General features: G+C 38.6%; 1 protein-coding gene across 2 annotated transcripts; it reads left to right on the forward strand.

Moving 5' to 3' along the window:
* The first annotated feature begins 1,489 nt into the window (after positions 1–1,489).
* slc20a1b (solute carrier family 20 member 1b) lies at positions 1,490–13,455 on the forward strand. 2 transcript variants are annotated; one of them, XM_059357799.1, is made up of 11 exons: positions 1,490–1,793; positions 3,594–4,299; positions 4,494–4,634; positions 5,392–5,477; positions 5,764–5,860; positions 9,387–9,506; positions 10,717–10,998; positions 11,135–11,765; positions 11,995–12,180; positions 12,314–12,398; positions 12,619–13,455. In XM_059357799.1, exons 2-11 carry the CDS (start codon positions 3,951–3,953, stop codon positions 12,772–12,774), a joined length of 2,133 nt encoding a protein of 710 aa, XP_059213782.1. In that variant the 5' UTR covers positions 1,490–1,793; positions 3,594–3,950; the 3' UTR covers positions 12,775–13,455. The 2 variants fall into 2 exon arrangements, with proteins under 2 accessions (XP_059213782.1, XP_059213783.1); XM_059357800.1 differs by lacking the exon at positions 1,490–1,793 and having other exon boundaries at positions 3,583–4,299.
* Positions 13,456–23,691: the final 10,236 nt, after the last annotated feature.

Consider the following 23,691-nt stretch of genomic DNA (forward strand, 5'->3'; position numbering starts at 1 on the left):
TCTGCTCAGAGGAGTTGTGGAAGACATTGCATGAAGGACAAGTGTTCCTATCCCATCAGGTGTCCTTTCAGCTAGTTTGACATTTGAGGTTAATGGTATTACCTTTCAAGGACTATTGGAGTTGAAGCTAGAAAAACAAACAAAAGTAAACGTGAATTCCGATTGCTCTTTATGACATTGATAGTCCCACTATCTAATCTTTTATTAAGTCGAGGTCACTTTTCTGGTTACTGACAAGAGAGTAAACAAAGGAGGCGTATGCTTCATATGGGGAAGTTTTTTTCTGATGAGCGGGTAAAAGAAGCCGCAAATGATCTTTAGAAGTTACGAGCGGTATTCTTGAGATAACGGCTGTAAAAAAAACAAAAAAAAAAACCCAGTCGAGTCGTTATGAAACAGACACGATCGCCACTCCTTCCTTTTGTGAAATGCTGCCTTCAGGTACCACGACAAGAATCGTAAGTATAAGTGATCAGGGCCGACCCTAAACATTGATTGGGAATGAGGAAATTTTCCATGATCCTCCAAACAACTGACGTCAAGTAGGGAGAAAAACAATGGGTGTGAAGTCGTATAAAAAAAATAATAATTAGATGTGCTGTTGCTACAGCTTGAGACCATGTCAATTGATCAAGCTTTAGGAGCAGATTCTTTGCCAGAGTTGTGGCCTCCATCACACCCCTCCCTGCCCAAACACACAACAGACCCCAAGAACAAGAACTGTGACCACGCTCAAACACACACAGTCACACATCAAGGGACTGTGAAACACATGCAGGACCCAAAAAAAAAAAAAAAGCACAAAATGTAAAAATCCTGCAAACTGCAAATGTATGAACATACAATAAGCTGTTATTACTGTGTATATTATTTATTTATTTTTAGCTTCAATTTCTCTTTCTTTCTAATGCCGGGTACAACTAAAGGTACATTTTGTTTGAACAAATATAATGAATAAAAACTGTGAATTAATCAAAATCAAAGAATTGTCACTAGCACTAATAGCTCTTACTGCACTATACCTTGATTGTTTGCTTTTTACTCTTCCTGTAAGTCGCTTTGGATAAAAGCGTCTGCTAAATGACTAAATGTAAATGTAAATGTAAATGAGAACAACAATAATAGCTTATAAGAGTTTAATTTAAGAGCTGATATCTAGCCATTTTCCATGGTTTTCTTACCTTTAGTTGTACCAGGCATTAAATGAACAAGAAAGCAGGGAGAAAATAAGGTCTAATCATTTTTTCCATGACTGTATATATTATGTTTTTAAATGCATGGATAGATAGAATACTATTTCACTGTTTCATTGTACTTGAGTATAATGACAATAAAGATCTTTCTGATTCTGATATGGAAAATTGTTCCCTAATGAGTAAAAAAAACAAAAAAAACACACATTAAAAAAAAGTCTTGCTGACAGCTGGGCGGGCGGGGGCGGAGTCTCGTGGAGTCTCGCGGAGGGTGTATCCAATAAAAAAGAACCCACTGTTCCGTTTCACCGGCACGAGCAAGTTCTACACACGCGGTTAGTGCGACGGAGCTCATTCAAACTGAGACGGTTCTGGATCTGGAGTTATTACGCATCGATTCAGATAGTTGTTAGCAGCTTTCGACGCAGTCACTTTACATTTTTTTAAACACAAGGCAGCTTTTTAGACGGGGTTGATTTTCGAATTAATTTTCTTGTTATCCCGCGCGCGCTCTTGTAACGACACGGTGTGTGCGCGCGCTAATTAGCTTAGTGGCTAGCAAAGCACTATTCTTCACAGGACTGACAACTGCAACGTGTGGTAAGTTTTATAACCAAGAGTTTCTATATGCGGCCTGCTGTGTTGTATTATCTGTAACTTAAGGTTTGTCGCCATTCGATGTTAACGCAAAGCTAATGCTAGCGTTAACCGGAAAAGTAAGCCATTGTGCTATGTATTCACCACTAACAATCCGTTTGCTTGGGTTAAAAGCGAAGGAGGAAACCTCGTTAACGCTGTTGTAGGTTATTAACATTTTGAGGAAAGATTATGGTTGTGGGTCATCGTTAACATCTCCGTTAGTCAGAGCTCGAGCCAAGATGAACGGAGTCGACGTTTCTACATTAATGTTAAGGTTACGGTAACAACAATGACCATCTGTCCAGCACATATTTGTTAGGTCACTAAAATTGGTACAACACCCACAGGGTTGACTTCCACTTCCAGCCGGTCAGTGGGAGATGGTGGCTTGTGTTCCCCAAATTGAATCATATCCGGTTGCACCTCCCCTCTGAAAAAACGTGTTGTTGAAACTGCGGAAGATGTACACAGATACACAGTAAAAGCGAATTTAATATTGGTGTAATTATGTTATTTAAAAGTACATTAATACAAAATCCATCATTATTGCCCTTTGATCCAACCAAACTTGAAATCGGCAAAATTTGTTTCTCCTCTACACGCAATAGTAACCGTAATATACGCACTTTGTTTCAGAAAGAAGTCGTATCAACTCCAAATGTAACAATCTATTGGAATAACCTTATTAATAGCCTTAACTGGAAAAGATGTGGAATTTACCTGCTAGCTGTATAATCAATAAAACGGTTAAAGAAGTATCTTTTAAGATAATTCACAGAATTTACCCCTTTAAAGTTTTTTTTTTTTTTTTTTACAATGATTTAAGAAAGACGGACTTAAACTGCTCTTTCTGTGAATGACACCCTGAAGATGTTTTTCATTTAATTTGGTCATTTTTTTGATCATCAATCTCATGATATAGTTAGCCAAATGGCATATCCATGAATGTCACATTAATCAAAAACCTCTCTTGTCTTTGAAAATGAAACCAAACAATATATTAAGTCTATTAAGAAATCTACCAACATGAAAGCTATAAAAACTTTGAATTTATGTACACTTTACAATGTTTTTGTATGAAAGCTTGCTTCTGTGTTGTTGAAACCCCCTAACGCCATGTCGCTTTAATAAAGTTTAAAAAAAAAAAAAAAAAAACTGCGGAAGATATACACAGTAAAAATGATGGCGGACAAATTAAATTAAAGACTTAAAGACGTCCAGTCTAGACCGGTCGGACTGTTTCTGTTTTATCGCGTGAGGCTGTAGGAGCAGATGGCTGTGTTGTATGAATGGATGACGACACGTGCACACGTAAAAACGATTATAATGTCTCCTCTCGATAAGGCACTCCTTATCTCGTAACGGAGTTCAGGGTCAACAGTACTGAACAAAAACATCATTAAACCGTTATAAAGGCGAGGTGTCTGGCTAAAAATAGAGGACGTTGATGTTCTTTCACCTCCAGTTTCTTCCTGCGACATTTACCGAAAATGGCTTCCCATTGAGGTTATAGAGAAAGCCAGCTACGAGTGATCCTCCTTCCGGTCCTAACGTTTACTACCGGGTTTTCCACGCTTTTTATGCTGTTATTCAGTTTTTAAAATGCTGATTTACCCATTTAAAACCCTGCCTGGTCTCCATATATTTAATTTGTGGTGTTAGTATCTTATCTGTATGCCTTTCTATGACCATTTAACATGAAGCAGAAATGAGAAGTTGTTGTTAAAGCAGGTCTTTTTCTTGTCTGTCTTTTTCTTTCAGGATGCACCCCTGCTCATCTGCAGTTACCCTTGCACAATGGCAGTCTGTTCAATTTGTTTGATATCTCAGCACCAAAGCAGCAGCAAAAGATCTAGTAGAATTACAGGATAGCAATAAATTCACTCTATACCTCACAATTTTGTTTTCTGGCCAGTACCAGGTATACAAATTACAAGTTTGCACTACTAAATCTCAGAAATCCTGTTTAAACAGGTGGGCCTAAAGAACTTATTTATTTCACCATTTACCTCTTTTATTTACTAATTGCTGTTGAGGCTTAGTAGTATATAAATAGCTATTTTGACAGTCATTCATTCCCTTTAAGATTGTGAAACAATTTCTTTTTAGTCTACAATCATGGATTCAACAACTGCGACTGCAATAATATTGGCCAGCACAATGGGGCTGGCTACCCAGACTGCTCTGACCGAGTACATGTGGCTGCTGATTGTCGGCTTCATCATTGCCTTCATCTTAGCCTTTTCCGTGGGTGCCAATGATGTTGCCAATTCATTTGGCACAGCTGTGGGCTCTGGCGTGGTCACCTTGCGACAGGCGTGCATTCTGGCTACAGTGTTTGAGACTCTGGGCTCTGTGCTCCTTGGGGCCAAAGTGAGTGAAACCATTCGCAAGGGAATCATTGATCCAGGCTTGTACAATGGCTCTGAGCACGTGTTGATGGCAGGATCCATCAGTGCCATGTTTGGTGAGTATCTACAGCTTATCTTGTAAGTAATTAAACCAGCGGTCATTGAACCCTCTGAATCAAGCTTGGTTGCACGTAGCGCCTGGCACTAGTTCTTTCAACTTAAAAATTTATGTCAAACCAACACCTGAGAATTTGGCTGTAAGTTGACCAACATGTTGGCCAAATGTGATCAATTTATTTATTCTCATTAGGTTCTGCTGTGTGGCAGCTGGCCGCCTCCTTCCTTAAGCTCCCCATCTCTGGAACACACTGCATTGTTGGTGCTACAATTGGCTTCACACTGGTTGCCAAAGGCCAGGAGGGAGTCAGGTGGTATCAACTCCTCCGTATCGGTAAGTCTGACACACTAATCAGCTGACCTAGAAATGGCCCCAGTGTTTGTAATGGATCACAGACTATATTAATGTAATGGTAGGGTGTGTCTGATAATGCAGTGTCATCATAAAGCATTAGCCAATGTTATGACTGTGAGGACCTTCAATATTCAGGTCAAGATTCAGGTGGTATGAATGAGTGAATGACCATTGAAGATTCAGAGCTAAATACACAACACATAAAATATAAACTGCATTTGTTCCAAACAATAGTGAGTTCTTGAACCACTATTGACTTGCATAGCACAGTGTGAATGTTTGGCTTCTAATGAACATCAGGCAACATGAGGCAATTTCACTCGTTGCTTAGCATTAAAATACAATAGAAGTACTCCTTTCACAAGTTGTTTGTCACATTGTTACATTAGATGGTCGATTTCAGGTCTATGTTCCTCTATGGAAAGCCCAACCTGTTGTAAACCAGACTACCCTTCTTATAAAAACAACAAAACTGAATCACAAATTTAAGAAAAAAAAATGTTATTCGGTTATGGAAGGCCATGAAATCAGCTAAACGATAAAAGTTACTCAATAGTTGAAACTGGCAATAGCCTGAGACAGGAAGTTGTTTGTTTTCCAACAGGAAGTCCATTCTTTATAATAAAATGATTATTCTCAAAGAAGAGTAAAATGATGTTTTTGTTTTTTTAGTGACAGAATTGTCAGATATTACATTTCCACTAACTTGCAATGCTCATATTTCTTTAATTTGTAGTTGCTTCCTGGTTCCTGAGCCCCCTTTTGTCTGGAATAATGTCTGCTGTTGTTTTCTACTTTGTGCGAATGTTCATCTTACAGAAGGTAAGCCAGCTTTTCTCAAATTGCAGATAGTGTTTTTGAAAGTAGACAGGAACCTTCCGGAGTGATACGTTTAGGTCAGTTTCAACACTGTGTTGCTCTACTGCCAAAATGAAATGGAGGAAATGTTTGTTACATGATGAGAATTGAGCTACTGTTCTCTGAAGGCTTCCTTATCTGCATTATACAGCGAGATTCAAATGACTGTAACCTGACAGCAAAATGGAGCTGGTCTGTTCATACAATGGAATTAGGTTTTCTGACTTGGTGCCTTGTTTTGTCCCTGTAGAAAGACCCGGTTCCAAATGGATTGAAGGCCCTGCCTGTCTTCTACGCTGTGACTATGGGAATCAACCTGTTATCCATCATGTTCACTGGAGCTCCGAGTGAGTATCTTTGTTTTAGTCATTTTGCTCTGCATGCCTGACCACAGCCACAGCTTAAAATAAACTGCTCCCTCAGACAGCCGGATACCCACATTTATTCCAGACTGTTTACCATTTTTACAGAAGCTGTGTTTATTTTAACATGTTTTTAGGGCCTCTCTTGCTTGTGGTTCTATGTGGGTCATAGCTGGAATGAAGTTTTAGAGCGGAGCACAACAGGGAGATGGAAATAAGATTTCACTTAACTCTTGACGTCACTGTCTGCCCTTCAGACATGAAGGAGGAAAGGAGAAGTAAAAAGGGTGTTGGAGATGGTCATAGTTGTCAACTGTCAGTCGTTGTATTTCTGCTCAGAATTTTAATAGTAGTGCTCTAAATACATGTTTTCAAGAATATTTTAATTAAATGAGCAACTTTTGCTCCTTTGTTTTCTTCTCTCTACAGGGCCTAACAGTTCAAGATGTTAGCTGGCCTGGGCCATTAAATGGCTACTACAGGCCAGAGTTTGACCCGATATGGTGCGCTGATGTGTGCATGCACATCAGCAGCACACTCACAGAGAGGAGATCACTATGCAGTTCCAGCATAGCCCAAAACCCTGATTAGTCAGGCACATTCTGTACAGTTGAGGGGAGTCCCTCACACCTTAACACACTGTACATGAGGACCTGTACTTGGTACCTCACATAAAAAGGTGCGAGATTGCATTTCAGACACTTGAACAAACACTTTGCATCCTTTTAAATTGTCACCACTCACACAAAGAGATTGCATTGCCAAAGCCTCAAGGTTGCAGTGGAGCCAGTTTAATATCTGGTTGATCATCAATTCCTGCATGATTATAAGATGAAGCATGATCCCAGCTCAAGCAATATCCATCTGTATGGCTTAAAAACAATATATCATCAAACATACCATGTTTATTTTGGGCCCAGTTTTGGATAGTATTTTACACCAACAGACAAGACATCAGTAGCAAATTTATAGACTTGTCACAATGCCATAATTTAAACTTTAATATAATACTAGTATGAATAAATATTTGATACACAAAAGAGGAAAAAAAAGTCCTTGTGGATTTTTTCACTCATTATGTGCCATGCACTGTAACTTCTCAGCTAGCAAGGCGCTCAACAGCTCATTCTTGCTGATGTATGCACTATAATGCAGCAGGGATATCTGCTCCCAACTGAGTACAGTATGTTAAGTTCCATGATCTGGATCTTATCGTAGTGTTGCGATTGGACACCAGGCATCCCACAGCACATTCCTATACTCAATATATACACCAGTGCCAGAGACCTCAAGTCAGCATGAGCATGCAATTTGGGCCTAAGAATTTCAGGGTCAGCTGTCGATCGTTAACAGATGAGGCTTAGTGTGACTTAGGCTCTTCACACCTTATAAATCATTCAAGTGCTGGCACTCCACTGCAGTCCCATTCATTGTCAAATGAAGATCTACCACATAAAATATTGTGCAATAATTCCTACCCACTTACAATGATTCTTACCTAGATTGAAAAGACCTATGGCTAAGTCAGTATAAAATCACTTTTAACACTTCTACACTCATCTGAGAGATATGTTCCCTAAATCTGCTGAATTTGCCTTTCATAGGAAAGCCTGTTTCATATGCAAGTCCAGACTGTTTTTTGCATACCAGTGTATGTTTTCGAAGTGCTGAGTTTCATAGTGACAGTACATTTTGACACCCCCCACGCCAGCCTCAATTGATGAACTTCAATGAGTTTAGCTGGATACAAATTTTCTGCTTGGGTTAGCCTCTGAAAAACAAAAACCCAGCAGCGTTGGTTGCTTTGGTGACACCAAACATCAGCAACATAAAACTGATGCACACACCATGGCTTATTTTAACCTGAGTCATGGAAAGTCTGAAAGGTGTCTTCATAGGGTGCTATTGTCCAGGAGGGATACTTATTGTGAGGTATGAACACTGGGCTTACACATCCCTTCAGTGCTGAGACTTAATTCAGCTGTCACTTAATCCTAATACTCCTGCTAAGTGCTACATTGGGATTGAGACAAAAATGAGGAAAAATAACAAAAGGTGCCTTGCCAAGTGAGTCATAAACTGCCACTTTAACTCCATTGTAATTTAGTTTGGTGGCAAGATGCGCATGTGGTAGTGGAAAAAAACAACAAACTGTTGTTGTGTAATGTGGGTCATGGGATACAGAGGTTTATGGGAGGGGTTTGGAACGCAGCCGTGGTTAAAGTCAATTTCCTGTGCTGTCCCATTCATCCCACTGCGTGGCTGTGGCATAAACTCACCCCTTTGTGTGGGAATGTTTATCAGACCACTAGATCTAGGCTAGCTGTTAAATCCCTTCTTTCATAGTTTGTCACAGTGACTTGTTTGAAGGCAACTTCTTACAAAGGGTATTCATGTGAGTTGTGGCCTTTGTCATTTCCAGGACTGCTTTTTGTCCTTTTGATTTTGTTGAATTCCCTAGAGTACAATAATGTCCAGCTGAAGCACACCTGTTACTAGATGTCCCACTACATGTGAAAGACAAGAGGCACAGCTGTTAGAGCCTCCTTCCGTTTTTTCCTTTTATGCCTCTCCAGTCCTGAAGGGAGTGAGCTTCCATTGCGTAACTAAATAAACATCAGTTAGGTGCTCTGCAGCATGAGACTGCAGCGTGACTCAGTGGAGAGAGTGCACCGTGGACTTGCATGAACACATCGACCAAGACACTTATCGCTAAGCCTTGGCCCCTGTTTTCCTTTTGTTTATCTTAAACTCGAGTCCCAAGCCAATGGAAGTGTTTTTGTTTTTTAATTATGCATGGCCAAGGTCACCTTACCAGAGGTGGTATTGTTGGGATTTTAAACAGCTCTTGTTTTTGTTTTCTCCTAACCTCACTGCTGACTTGCATCCTCTCTGTATGACAAAGATGACTGCTTCCCCGGGGGAAATTTAAATAGTTGCTTTCTGCCAGCATGTGCTGCATTGTATCTACCTCTGCTGCACTAGCTTTGCTGCAGTCTTGGCAAGAGGGTGTCCTTATTGCTACAGCAAACGGCTCTGTTGAATGACCCCCACTCCCCTTACTTTTCCCTTTTCTCCTGAAGCAGTGTAACCTTTTATGGCAGTAATTTCCCATGTGCAGTGTTGGCATGGCATTTTGGGGTCATAGTGACATTTTTGCTCTTTCACCTTTCAGGTGTCGCATAACAGTTCACATTTAGGAGTATCCATGCTTTCCATATTTAACTAGTGTGTCACAATGAGGCAATGAGTTGTCCTTGTAGACTAGAGCCATTAGATGACACATGTTCAGATGTCATTGAAGTTATTGCTATTTTGCTGGCTTACTCAAATACTACCATGGCTTACATGTATTATATAGTTATAAAATTGCTCAGTTGTAAGTTTGCTATTTCAGTCAACTTTCTGTGTTGAAAGGTAGCAACGGCTGCCTTGTTTTTTAAAAAACTGCCTTTCTTTGTTTTCCTTTGTGCGTTTCTGATTCTGTCCGTGGTACCTGGCGGTCCTTCAGTGCTGGGATTTGACAAGATCCCGTGGTGGGGTACCCTGCTCATCTCATTTGGCTTTTCTGTGCTGACCGCCATTGTGGTCTGGTTTATTGTCTGCCCTCGCCTCAAGAAGAAGATTGAACGTAAGTAACCTTTATGTTTTTTGATTTTTATCAACCTGATGATTCAGTTTACAAATCCCCGTCACCAGTTTCTGCAGACCACAGAAGTAATGGTTTTCCTTAACACTAATGAACAAGCGAGGGATCAACCTATTCACATGGAGGGCTCATTAATCCAGCAAATGGAGCTCAGGGATATTTTGTCATAATGCAGTTGCTCTAATGAAAATCATCCTAAAATATTGTCACCAGTTTTTGTAGTATAATCCTGGATTAATGATTTAAAAAAAAAAAAAAACCGAATCATCCACATTTACACACCAGTATTGTGGCTTTGGTGTTGATGGGAAGTACAATGTATTTTAACCTTCATGAATGTTTTGTGGTTCCTCCAATTCTTTATGACTCAGTGCTTTTAGTTCTATTCAAGTTTTGCCTTCTTTGTTACTGCACTAACAATCTGTTGTCTAAAATTATACCATAGCTGTATTTGACATCACCTCAGGCTGGAAATAACAATTATTTTATTTAACTAATAATTAGTCTATTTTATATTACTATTCCTTGTCAGACAGATCTTAAAATATTTTCTGAGTATTATTGAGTTCACCGGTCTTCAGGTAACTGAGGCACGCCAGGTTTACCTGACCATGTATGATCTGTCTAGATCAGCCTCCAGAAACAAGCAGCCTAATTGGGTCATAGTGATCCACTAATTGGTCTTTACTTCCTTGACTAAAATAAGACTAGGTTGACCTAAGGTGTTGACATGGCATTTCCAGTGCATGTGTGGGTAGAAGGCTGACTGCTGGTCCAGTCTTGACCAGTCTGGATGATGCAATGTGGCCAACTGGTCAGAATACTCATAGAAAATATTGTCAGAGTATCTGATTCACCTTAAAACCACAACTTAATGTTATGTGAGCCACAGGCTGTCTTGAGTCTTATCGTCTTTCATAAGTTAAGCTGCTAGCAGTAGTGTAAATATGTTCCTTGTAAGGTCATGATCCATTTATCTGATCCTTCGAACACAGAGGCCAGCTTTTGAACACAGGTAAAGTTGCATTTATAGGACAAAGGGTTTTTGACCCTGTGGTTATGCAATTCTTACAACTCCCTGCAGCTTTAGTGTAACGGAAACACATGTGCTGTGCTAGTATTTCTCTTCTGTACAGTGTATGTTTGGACATGACCCAAGCAATATCTCACTCCCAACCTCCTCCCCTACTAGGAGATAACAAGTCTTCCAGCCCCTCTGAGAGCCCCCTGATGGAGAAGAGGGAGCTGAGAGAGGCCCACTGCCCAATCCTGAAGCAAACTTCCAAGGAGACCTCTACGCCTACCACTCCAGCTGCCAATCAAAGCTCCTCTGCTGAACCCCAGGCTGCCCCTGAGGAGCGTAGGGTGGCGTTTGACATCGGAGATTCTGACGAGGTCGACAGTAATAAGGAACGCAAGGTGGCCTTTAACATCGGAGATGGTGATGAAACCGACTACAGCAGTGCAAATGATGGCAAGTATGCCCAGAAACAACATTGTTGAATAATCATGTAACAGAGTAGGTAATGTAATATTACTCTTAGGCTAGTTATGTAATCACGAAAGGACACGCATGATTTTGACAGAACTTTTTTTACTCCTTTCTTCAGCCCCCAAACAGGTTGAATCCAACAGTCAGGTCAACAACCAGCAAGTCGGCAACGGCTCCACAATTTCAGCCAACCAGGTCCAGTTCAACAACCAGGTTCAATTCAACAACAGGCCTCCACAGATTCCAAGTAATGGTTACAGCCAGTACCACACAGTCCACAAGGACTCCGGCCTTTACAAGGACCTATTGCACAAGCTCCATCTGGCCAAGGTTGGAGACTGCATGGGAGAGGGGGGTGACCGACCTATCCGACGCAACAACAGCTACACCTCCTACACCATGGCCATCATTGGCATGCATGGAGACTTCAAACACAAAGATGGGGACTTCCGTGCCTCTGAGGATGGCGACAAGGGCACAGGGCCAGGGGGCCCGGAAAGGAAGCGTGTACGTATGGACAGTTACACTAGCTACTGCAATGCTGTGGCAGAGCACACTACCCCTGAAGCTCTGGGAGAAGGTGATGTGACACTAGAAATGGGGAAGGACGATGCAGGTAGCAGCCACAGCTCTCTGGAAGAGGATGATGGGCTGGAGGCAGACAGGCCAGAAGTCTCAACTCTCTTCCAGTTCCTCCAAATTCTCACTGCCTGCTTCGGATCCTTTGCCCACGGTGGAAACGACGTTAGGTAGGCAGATTCTTTCATGAAGGTCAAGTTATTCCAAGTCATTAACATGACATTGGCTTGATGATTATTAATAAAAAGGCTTATCAGTCATCAGGACAATGTCTTTATTAATGTAACCAGGCTGATAGATGTCACTCCTGCCTCTTCGGCATGTTGTTTACTCATCTTGGTTAAGACAAAGTCAGAATCTTTGACCCGTGTTGAAATACTTTAATTTCCCCCTCTGCAGTAATGCTATTGGACCATTGGTAGCTCTATGGCTGATCTACACATCCAGCAGTGTGAATTCGACTGAGCCCACACCCATTTGGCTGCTGCTGTACGGAGGCGTGGGCATCTGCGCTGGACTTTGGGTGTGGGGACGCAGAGTGATCCAGACTATGGGCAAGGACCTTACTCCCATCACCCCCTCAAGGTATAGACTGCACAGACCGCTTTCTTCTTAGTCACAACCACATCCTCCTCAGACATTACCAGCTGTGAATTTAGCAAGCATGTTCAGTCACATCCAGTTTGGAAAAATGAGTGTTGTTTTTATTCCCCTGCAGTGGTTTCAGCATCGAACTGGCCTCAGCTGTGACTGTCGTGGTAGCCTCTAACATTGGCCTGCCTGTCTCCACCACCCACTGCAAGGTAAGCTGGTCAAACACTGTGGTCTGGGAGCTAGACTGAGACACGGGGGAAGAAACCATTTAGTGTGAGGGAGGCTACAGTAAACAGGAACCCAGTCTGGCCCAAATGTGGAACAACTTTCTACTCTAAATGTTAGACTGTAGTTTTACAGAAATGCAATTAGAGGTCATACATTAAAGAAGGATAATGGCACTTTCTCTGACAAAATCTGTGTTTCTAGGTGGGCTCTGTGGTTGCAGTAGGATGGCTGCGCTCCAAGAAGGCGGTAGACTGGCGTCTATTTAGAAATATCTTCATGGCGTGGTTTGTGACAGTGCCCATCTCTGGTCTGATCAGTGCCGCCATCATGGCCATCTTCATTTACGGCATCCTTTGAGCATTCGGCTGCACCCCCAGAGGGGAAGGAGAAAGAATCCGCTCCAGTGCGCACCAGAAGAAAAGGAGTAAAGTTGGAAGGCCAGAATATATCGCTTACCTCAAGCCAACAACTTTGGAAGAAAAAGGAAAAAAAAGTTTAAAAGGACTTGTGATATGGGCCTGTGGTTCTTGGCTGCATCATTTTCCAGCTAGAATTTGCTGTTTGTTCCATTTGGGCCACATTACTTCCAGCGGGAAGCTTGCATTTCTTTGTTATGACTTACTTTTTCATATCTCATCATTCTGTAATGAATTGTTAATCTAAATGCATTTACTGATTTTTCTTTTCTAATACTCATTCTTCCATTTTTTACTTTGCAATTATGTATATACAACCATGTTCTGTTTTTACTTTTGTTTTACATGTTAGAATGAAATGAACAATTGAAATTCAGTATAAGCCTTTTGCAGATATAACTCACCAGTCATAACACATGCTGAAAGTAGATGCAAAAGCAGTATTTTTAAGGTAAAAAAAAGTTATTTGTGTGTTTTTTTTTTTCTCCACCCAATTCCAAGTAATTGTTAATTATTTTTTTGCATCTGGCTTCTTTGTCCCTTAAACTGTGGGACATTAGCTCCCCCCTCACTTGTTATAGAACAAAATTGACTTTAAGCTGACCGTAAATTCAGAGATTGTTTACAGTATTTTCTACTATGAAAGGTGATCACATTTACAGCACTGCAGTGTTGTCTTAATGACACATCTGAATAATGGTTGAAGCACCAATTGTACACACTGGATGACCACCTGCAGACTGAAATACTGTATCAATAGATTATAGAAGTCAGCACCCTTCTGACAGGAAATGTCAAAGCCCTTAATCCCTGAAGGCAATGGATTATCTGCAATCCAGTTCTTTCATTATCATCTCCTGAGGCTCCACAGTCTCCACCAGCGCAGAACTAGCTGCCTGAAATTAAAGGTTACTTGAATTTGAGCAATGTAACAGCAGAATGTTAAATAACATAAACAAGTGCTCTAACTCAAAACTCAAACAAGACCTTAAGTCTCCTGTTAAAACTTGATTACATCATCCTTGGTGGTTAAATGCTTTAGGCGTCCTCCAGCATTGTTTTTCCAGTTCACCATGTACCGGCTTTTTCCCCCAGTATGTTTTTGTTTTCTGTGTAATTTGCACCTGCCTAGACATTTGGGTTGTTGTAGCTTTCCTCTTTCTTTCTCGGCCTTTGAAGGTGAATAAGGTTGCAGGGGGAGGGTGAACAGTGAACCAAAAACTGGAAGTTATCCGACTGGGTGGTTTGGTGTTGAGCTGATCTCTTGTTTGAATGAGGGCGGACATACATTGCATGCCACCAGCGTGTGGTCATTTGGCTGCAGTACTAAATGCATATCAGATCTATAGATGCTGTAGTTGCCTTAATTGTTTTGATTTTCCCTTAGGTACCAAAGAAAAGTTGATTTTTTTGTTTTTGTTTTTTTTATGCACATAAACAATCTTTTCCACAAACGTGGATGAGGGAAAAAAACAAATAAAAATGGGAAAATACTCGTGTTGAACTTGTTTTTATTACCACTTTATAAGAGACCTAAATAGAGTCCATACAAAGACTTGAAATTTTGGGAAGTGATTCATTTTAGCCATAATGTCTTCACGGTAAGGAAAAGCCTTGAATTCAAATATACTCCTTTTACATAATCTAGTATATTCATGCACATAGACACATCCCACAAGTATTCATTAATAAAAGTAATCACATAGATTTATATAGCAACTTTCAAAAGACCCAAGGATGCTTTACATAGAGTGGGGGGGAATTGTAAAATATTTGACTATTCTTGCCAAAAATCGACATGCTATAGTATGACTTTTGAAGGGGTCGTTTTTGGACATCCCATAATATGGTGGGTTTTTTTGCTATTTTTAGACCAACTACTACATGTATCAACAGTATAATTCGACCATTTAAAGCACTTTTAGGCATTTTAAAATTTGACTATTCTTGACAAAAATCGACATGCTATAATATGACTTTTTTCAGGGGGATGTTATTTTTGGACATCACATAAATGGTGTTTTCCTGTCATTTCTGGCCAAATTATGAACTAATATGTATCAACAGACCAGAATTGAACCTTTTTAAGTACTTTAAGGCATTTTGAATTTGACCATTCTTGACAAAAATAGAATTACTTGTTTTTTTACATCCCATAATGTGGTGTTTTTCTGTCATTTCTGGCCTTATTATGCTCTAATATGTATCAACAGCCCAGAATTGACCAATTTAAGCATTTTAAAATTTGACAATTTTTCACAAAAACTGACTTATTTGAGGGGCTCATTTTTGGACATCCCATAATCTAGTGTTTTTCTGTCATTTCAAGCCATAGTTTGCACTAATATGTATCAACAGATTATATTTGACACCTTTTTAGCATTTTAGGCCTTTTAAAATTTGACATTTTTTGACAAAAATTGACATGCTATAGTATGAATTTTTTTGAGAGGTTCATTTTTGGACATCCCATGATATGGTGTTTTTCGTTAATTTCTAGGCATATTATCCTCTAACATGTATCAACAGAGTATAATTGAAACATTTTAGGTATTTTAAGGCATTTTAAAATTTGACATTTTTTGACAAAAAATGACATGCTATAGTATGACTTTTTTTGAGGGGGAAGGTCATTTTTGGACATCCCATAACATGGTGTGTTTTTTTTCCCTATTTTTGGACAAACTATGCTACTACACATATCAACAGAGTTTAATTGGGCCATTTCTCGCATTTTTAGGCATTTTAAAATTTGACCATTTTTGACAAAAATCAACATACTATATAACTTTTTCTTGACGGGTCATTTTTGGACATCCCATATGGTGTTTTGCCACTATTTTTGGACAAATTATACTACCACATGTATCAACAGAGTATAATTGGGCCATTTCTCGCATTATAAGCCATTTTAAAATTTGGCAATTTTTGACAAAAATCGACATACTAAAGTTTTTACTTTTTAGAGTGGCTCATTTTTTCGACATCCCATAATATGCTGTTTTTCTGTCATTTCTGACCATGTTATGCTCTAATATGTATCAACAGACTATAATTGACCTTTGACTTTTTAGGCATTTTAAAATTTGATCATTTTTGACAAACATTTTCATTATGTTCTGATTAAATACTTTACGACGATTTTTTAAACAGTTTCGACATCACATTATACTGAGACATTGCTATTCTAAAAATTATTTTATCCCATACAGTACTATGACATTTTTAATGATATTTTTGCTGACATACTGAACATGAAAATGTTTTCCAAATTTTCACAGCATACTATACTATGCCTTTTTTTTTTTATTATCTCAGTAGTATTTTATGTCATGTTATGTTAAGTTTCTCACCTTCTGTGGAATGCTGTCACTAAAACAAAATCTTGGTTGTTTATAGCACAAAAACATCTAATTTAATGTTGTGAAATAGTGAAATAACATGTTATCCAACACAGCTGTCAGGTGCTTGAAAAGTGCTTGAATTTGACTTTGGAAAAGGTGTCACAAGAATGGTCACAACATATCACATGAAACAAAGACAACAAAGACGTTGTGTAGATAGGTGGAATAGTTCCTTTTTATTGGCAGTAAGCTCAGTGCAGCTCAGGCACCGGGTGATGGGTACGTGTTGTGATCCACGTGCTGCTGTGCATTCTCACTCCAGTACATCTGTGACGCAGGGACAGACAAGAGAGGATTCCTTTACGCTAGCTTTACATTGCAAACACACCACAATTCAGTAGTTTTCCAGGGCTCTCACAACAATTATATGATTCACATCCAGGTCTTTCTGATATGACTCACTCCTCATGTGAAGGTACAGATAAATGATGACTAGTGCTGTAAAGCACAAAGTGATAATATCCCCAGAGCATGAAGATTCACCGCTACATACTGATTTTCTCTTTTAAAACCAGTGCATGAAGGTTTGTGCAGAAGAAGCCTGTCTAACAGCGGCAGAAAGTAACTAAGTACATTTACATACTAAGAACTGTACTTAAGTACAAATTTGAGGCACTTGTACTTTACTTGAGTTTTTCCATTTAACGCTTTATACTTCTACATCACTACATTTATTTAAAAACTTTAGTTCCTTTTAATATGAAGATTTTGCACAATGGATAATACAACATGCTTCTAAAATACAACACATCGGTAAAGGCTAAACCAGTGGTTTTAACCTTTTTGGTTTGTGAGATCTTACAAGGTCACATATCAGATGTCTGTGTGTTGTTCCCAGCTCCACCAGAGAGTGATCTTTGCCCTCTAAACTCCTCACATGACCTCATTTCAACAAATGATTTAATATCTTACCAAAAATAAAAGATAAGATAAACCACAAGTTAAAGATAAACTTAAATCAGATTTGTATATCAGAACTTTGTTTTATCTTCTGGTCTCTCCCACAAATCATCTCATGACCCTTCAGACACCTTCAGTCTATCTGGTGTCCCTCTATATGAAACTGTGTTTAAAGTTTGAACAATCTTTGCCTCCAGAAACTTAAACAGTAGCTGCTGACACAATAAATATATTCACTCTTCAGTATTATTAATCTAATAATGTCATATATAATACTACAAACCCGTACTTTTACTTAAATAACCCACTTTAACTATATTTTGCTGCTGATTCTTTATACACTTTTACTCACATACAATTTTAATGCCGGACTTTTTCTAGTAATATTTTACATTGCTGTCTTGGTCCTTTTATTTAAGAAAATTATCTAAATATTTCTTTCAATACTGGTGGCTAAAATGAATACAGAACCAGTAGTTGTTTAGTAGTTTGTTTTACAGTAGATCTGATAAAGCACATGTACAGGATACTTTAAAACAGCTCCTCCATAGACTCTGAAGGCAATTTTCACTTCAGTTTCACACGATGACCTGAAAGACAAATTGTTTATTAAACTATAGGGATAATGATAATATAATCGAGACATAAGCCTAATCTAATTGATCTAAAATCCAATTAGTTTTTAACATCATCAGTACAATTAGATAGTTAGAAAAACTTGTTTCATAACTGGCATCAATAACATCTGATTTAAGTCTTAGTGGCTCAAATCTTTGCTGACAGCTGTCTGTTCTCAATAACGCGTACAGTAGTCTGCTGAGGAGGTAGAGGGACTGAGAAAGACACATAAATCTGTCAATAAAAGGACATGTTGGTTTATGTGGCACAAAGCAAAACCTATCATATCCCCAAAGGATTAGGATTTACTGCAACACATTGATTTTCTCTTCTTTTTAAAAAAAAAAACGGCACATGAAGGTTTGCCCTCTATGAAATTTGACTCTCCTTGTCCTACCTAGAGAATCCTAAAGATGACCTTTATCAGATCATCAAAAATAACCTTGGATCAGAAGAATTTTATCAATTCAAAACAATTCTTTGAGCATCTTTTAGGGCAGGGACAGTGCATCCTTGGCCCAAAAATAACCAGAAGCAGATGATACAGTATAAATCAAGCACAATAAGCACCTGGGGACAGACGTCTCAGACTGCCCTGGATTCTTGTCCTAGATTTACTCACATATAAGGAGAAGTGTGTTCAAATAAACAATTCCAGCATCTTATTTTTGAGGTCAAGCAGCCAACTGATCTCTGTGATGCCTCAAATATCTGTTCAGATACTGAGTTCAAAAAGAAAAATCCAGCATCTTGTTTTTGAGGTCAAGCATCCCACTGATCTCTGTGGTGTCTGGAGTATCTGTCTAGAACATTTGTTTTGTCTGTTTTTACACATTAAATCTTTTTTACAAGCTGTCGAAATTGTAAATGTGTAATTGCTCTTGAGGCATTTTATTCTGTACTTGATTCAGAACCCAACCTATAAAAGGTTTTTAACACTATTTCAATCTGGCTGAGACCGGCTCTGACTGGCTCTGTTTTCTGCTCATTGCATAACCTACAATTTGACTTTCACTGTGTTGTTCAAAACAGTTCACCACATCTTGCCTCAGCAGGTACTACGAGTCTGCCTCAGAAAAGAAAAAAGAAAAAGTTAACCACCGTCTCTGGGTAATACTAGTAAACAGACTCATTCAGCCTTAGTACGAAGCATTAGTGAAGGTTTCACCTTGTTCCTTCTTAGTTGAATCCTGATTGACTTCCTCTGCAGAGGAGAAATGAGAAAACAGAGAGTTAGAGACATGAATTGTTATGAGACAATGGGTCCCTGGGCACAGACATGTGAGAGGCCCCCCGCCCTGTCTACACAGCAACAAGACACCCAACTCAATGAGTCTCCAAGAGTCTACTTTTAGTCTCACAAAGACGTTTCTCCACAGTACAATGGTCTGGCTGTCTCCACTATCATTCTGCTACAGGGAAAAAAATGCTCCGGCTTATTTGTATGATATTGTATTAACCAATTCCAAACGTTTTGGGTGTGCTAAGCCCCAGATGCAGTGACAGGGCCGCTGCAAAACAGAAAGTAGAGTCATGGCCAATGGCAGGCTTGTAAAAAAACGGTCTATATCCAGTGAGTCAGAATAATATTTGGTAATTTGGTGAGTTTGAGAGTGTTTTTCTTCTACGTTTAGTTGTTTTTAATTTTTTTGTCATAAATATATACTATAAACTATAAATCATTTTTTATCTATTTATAGTAGTTTTACTTTTCTATGTGGTCATTTTGTGTCTCTTTGGTTGCTTTATGTCTCTTCGCAGCTCTTTATCATCTCTGTCATTGTTTTGCTTCTATCTCTAGTCATTTTGCATCTGTTTGTAATCTTTTTGTATCTATTTTAAGCCGTTTTCCCTTTCTTTGTGGTTGTTTGTGTGTTGTAGTCATTTAAAATTGGTATGTGCATATTTTTTGGTAATTTTGAGTCTATTTTCAGTTATTTAGCACTTTGTGAAGATTTTGTATCTCTGTAATCATTTTGTGTGGATTGTAGGTGTTATTTACTGTCTTTTTGTGATTTTTTTGGTACATTTTTCCAGCAGCATTTAGTGAGTCAGGAACCCTGAATCCTTGGGCCCCTGAGCCTGTTCGCAGCAGGCCTGTTGAGTAATCTATCAATGGCTTGCAAGTAGTTGGGAGTTATGTGGGATTCATCAGTGTAGTGAGTCAGTGGCCATTTTACTTGATCTTACCCAAAGTGCTCACAGCCTCAGGCACTGCCTCGTGGTGCTCTGGGAACACATTAAAGTGTAATTTAAATAATAGGTTTAAATAAAAAGCTTCTAAATACCATTGGGCCGTATGGTTGTTTATCTAAATGTTCTTAAAAATGTTCAAAATGTTCTTTAAAAGGCAGCTTAACAACAAAAAATGTAAAATATGATTTCAAATTTATCAATATGTAAATAACCGGATACAGTTTGAGGAGGAAAAAGAAGAAGAAAAAGTATTATTCAAAGCCTATATAGTGTTTCTTTTTTTTTTTTACTCATAACTGTTAGTTGCTGTATTCTAGTGTAGATTTATATCACTTACCCCGTCTCTGTCTCCCTGTCAGAAATAATAGACACAAACTCTGATCAATAATAAGACAGAAATGTGCTGAAATAAACTACATACAAAACCCAAAGTCACACTCACCATCTGCTTCCTCTGAGGACTCAGACTGGGATTCTGTGGGGGAGAGAAATTAGTCACAAGGTCGTGATATTTTACATGTAAGTGTGCTCTGAGATCCTGCAGAGCTTTTCTTCTTTAAACTTTATCCTTTATCACCATCTACAGGCTGATACCAGAACAGTAAAATCTCTCTCACCTTCCTGAGCTGCTACGTCAGAGTTGCCGCCTCCCTCTGCCAGAGGAGGATTTCACTGTTATGTAATGTGTAATGTACAGAAAGAGTACATGCTGTCTTTTACACCAGTAGGAGGTTTTTTACACACCTGTGTTGTCGGCCTCAGCTTCAACCCGCTCCTCCACTGTTGGAAACATTTCAAAAGGTGACATTTAAAACACATTCAGAATGTGTTCAGTTGTTTGTCACAGTTGTTTGTTACTTACCAGATCCGCCTTGAACAGCCTCTGTATGTAAAATAAAGACTGCATTATAAATAGCATCAGTTTGTTTTAAAATAGGTAAAAACTCAAGTAGTTCCTCTTACCGAGGTAGCGGCCTTCCTCATTCTGTTCCTCTGTAACTAGAAAAAAAAGATTATTGATGAAACGGAAACTTATTTTACACACTGCACTTGACACACTGGATGAAAGGTATATTTGCTCATGAAGTCACATCATTTTGGGTCATGGTCAGTGCCCTGGACTTCGGTCAAACCTACCATTCATCTGAGCCGCCTCATTCTTTTGAGCGGCCTCAAACTCCATCTGATCTGATGACACAGAGCAATAACATGATGCAACAGAGGCCAAACTAGACAACGGGCAGTTTGTATCATAATAAAACTGAAGAAATTTCGTTTTACAGATCAAATATAAAATACAGTAAAAAACTAGGACTGCAAGCAGTACTGAACGGGCCCTCGCAGTACACGCGTGTCGGGGCATGCTGCTGTCGGGGTGTGTGCGTTACAGGGGCCAGTCTATACCACCCCTATGAATTTCATTGCCTTAAGTGTTATAGTGTGGCCACGGTACCAAATATGAAATTAGACTGCCACCACAGTGCCATCTAGGGGCCGATCAATAAAACCTTAGAGGGTTATCCTCAGGAGGGCATTGACAATAATTGTACCAAGTTTTGTGTAATAATGCACAAACTATCCCTTTAATCCTCATACAGTTTCTGAAGGAGGACTCTTAACTGATATGTATAAGTTAGAAGAGGCAGGTAGCAATGGTGGAAAGTAACTTTGTACATTTACTCAAGTACTGGACTTAAAGTACAATTTTGAGGTACTTTTATGTACATTTTATGTAACTTTATACTTCTACTCCACTACAATTTGAGGCAAATATCGTACTTTTTACTCCTCTACATTTAGCTGACAGCTTGAATTACTTTTCAGGTCAAGATTTAAAATGAAAAACATGATACATTTAAAATATTAGCCATTTTTATAAATTAAACCACTTAAAAGTTTATTAGGTAGTTAAATGAGTGGAGTCATTTCACAGAGTGGTATTAGTACTTTTACTGAAGTGAATGATCTGAATACTTCTTCGACCACTGTCCTTTTTACTTTTTTACTTTTTTATTTATTTATTTTATTTTTATTTTTATTTTTAATTTTTTCCATTTATTAAAAAAAATAATTTTTAAATTTAAATTATTTTATTTTTTTAATCATTTAATATTTTAAATTATTTTTAATTTTTTTATTATTTTTATTTATTTATTTTTATTTTTATTTTTTTCAACTTCGCTTCTGCGCATGCGCGGCCCAACTATACTTCTGCACATGCGCCGCCAAAATCTTTTAAAAATTACATGGGGATTGAGAAAAGAGGCATGGTTTCCTTTTTTTTTAAAGATTTATTGTATTATTTAATTTGTGTTATTTTACAACTTTTTTTTTTTTTACTTATTTTAATAAGAGAAAATATTTATCCTTTTCTCTACCGATTTTTTCTGCTACAACATGTTTGTCTTTCTTAAAGCTAAAACAGAAAAAATACTTATAAAAGACTATAAAACATCACTGTACCTATTTTCTTCAGTTCAGTTAGCTCATCTGCATAAAAACAAGACAAGACAGTTGGATCAGTTTTGATGCATGCAAGTATCGGCCCCCCTTTCATAACAATAGTATTGCTAATAAATTATTTATTATTGACAATAATTCCTCACCGTGCTGAGCAACTACTTCCACTTTCTCTGCAGATTCCAGAGATGCTGAGAGAGCTAGGAATCATCACAAGTACACCAGTCAGTCTTTAAGTAAATAAATACAACAAAACTTATTTTGTAGTAAATAATCATGAATGGGTTTTCTGTAGAGGCATCCACTTTATCAAGTAAACATATATCAAAACAAACAAATGTTGTCCCCAGATTTTGGCCTCCCATCACTGGAGATTACATTTTTAACTATAGTTATATTCGAATTCCCTTGAAAATCATAAAATACTTACCGGAGTGAAAAGCTGCCACAGCGAGGAAAGCACATATTGGCACTAGAAATCTCATCTTGGCTGTTGGTCCTGGGGGATTTTGGGTTGTTGTCAGTTTCAGCCTCTTATATCTTCAGTCACATCACATGTCAAGCATGGACAGGCGGCTCTGGTACCATTGTCCCTCCCTACCTGAGAGCACAGCTGGGTGGCACATCACCACACAGTCGTATCCTTATTCAGGCCGTCAATGGTGCCCATTGTTGCCTCTGCAGTCACACGGGCCTTTATTTGTTTGGGGTGCTACTCTGTGTGTTTGATACAAAAGGAAAAAAATGGGAGTCCTTGCATCTGAGCTGAAAACAATGTTCATTTCCTGTTTGGAATTGAAATGGTGATTTCACCACACATCCTTGGCTTATGGATGATGGGTCACAATGTTGCTCAGTGAGACAATCCTTCAATTAACCAGGCAGATCAAAGAGAGGATGCAAACAGCTGCAGTTATTAAATGTTTTTACTTTCACCCTCAGTCATTAAAGTAGCTGCAAAAATATTTTTATTCCTTAAAAAAAAGTCAGAATTTTAGATCATGAAATGAAAATGATTTTAATGAGACAGAAAGAATTGCAAAAAAAAAGAATAAAGGCAAAAATAAAATGAATCACAAGCTTCATCTTTGAATAAAGTTACTACTTAGAAAGTGAGATCTATATTCATGCAGTCAAAAGTAATTCAAACAAACGGGATAAACAGAAAGGCAATCCAGGCACTCACAAAAATAAATAAATTATTAAACAAGTCTTCAGCTGGGCTTTAAAGACAGAAAAAAAAGTTTAGTTTAAAGCTCTGACAAAGACTGACAGTGGGT

Source organism: Centropristis striata, chromosome 19 (assembly GCF_030273125.1).
Source record: "Centropristis striata isolate RG_2023a ecotype Rhode Island chromosome 19, C.striata_1.0, whole genome shotgun sequence".
NCBI lineage: Eukaryota > Metazoa > Chordata > Actinopteri > Perciformes > Serranidae > Centropristis > Centropristis striata.

What these genes read in the sequence shown, in the direction of transcription:
- slc20a1b (XM_059357799.1), top strand. Translation starts at nt 3,951, where the DNA reads ATGGATTCAACAACTGCGACTGCAATAATATTGGCCAGCACAATGGGG. An exon ending in CCTCAAGAAGAAGATTGAAC is followed by an intron (nt 9,507 to 10,716) that starts GTAAGTAACCTT and finishes CTCCCCTACTAG; the next exon opens with GAGATAACAAGTCTTCCAGC. An exon ending in CTACAGCAGTGCAAATGATG is followed by an intron (nt 10,999 to 11,134) that starts GCAAGTATGCCC and finishes TCCTTTCTTCAG; the next exon opens with CCCCCAAACAGGTTGAATCC.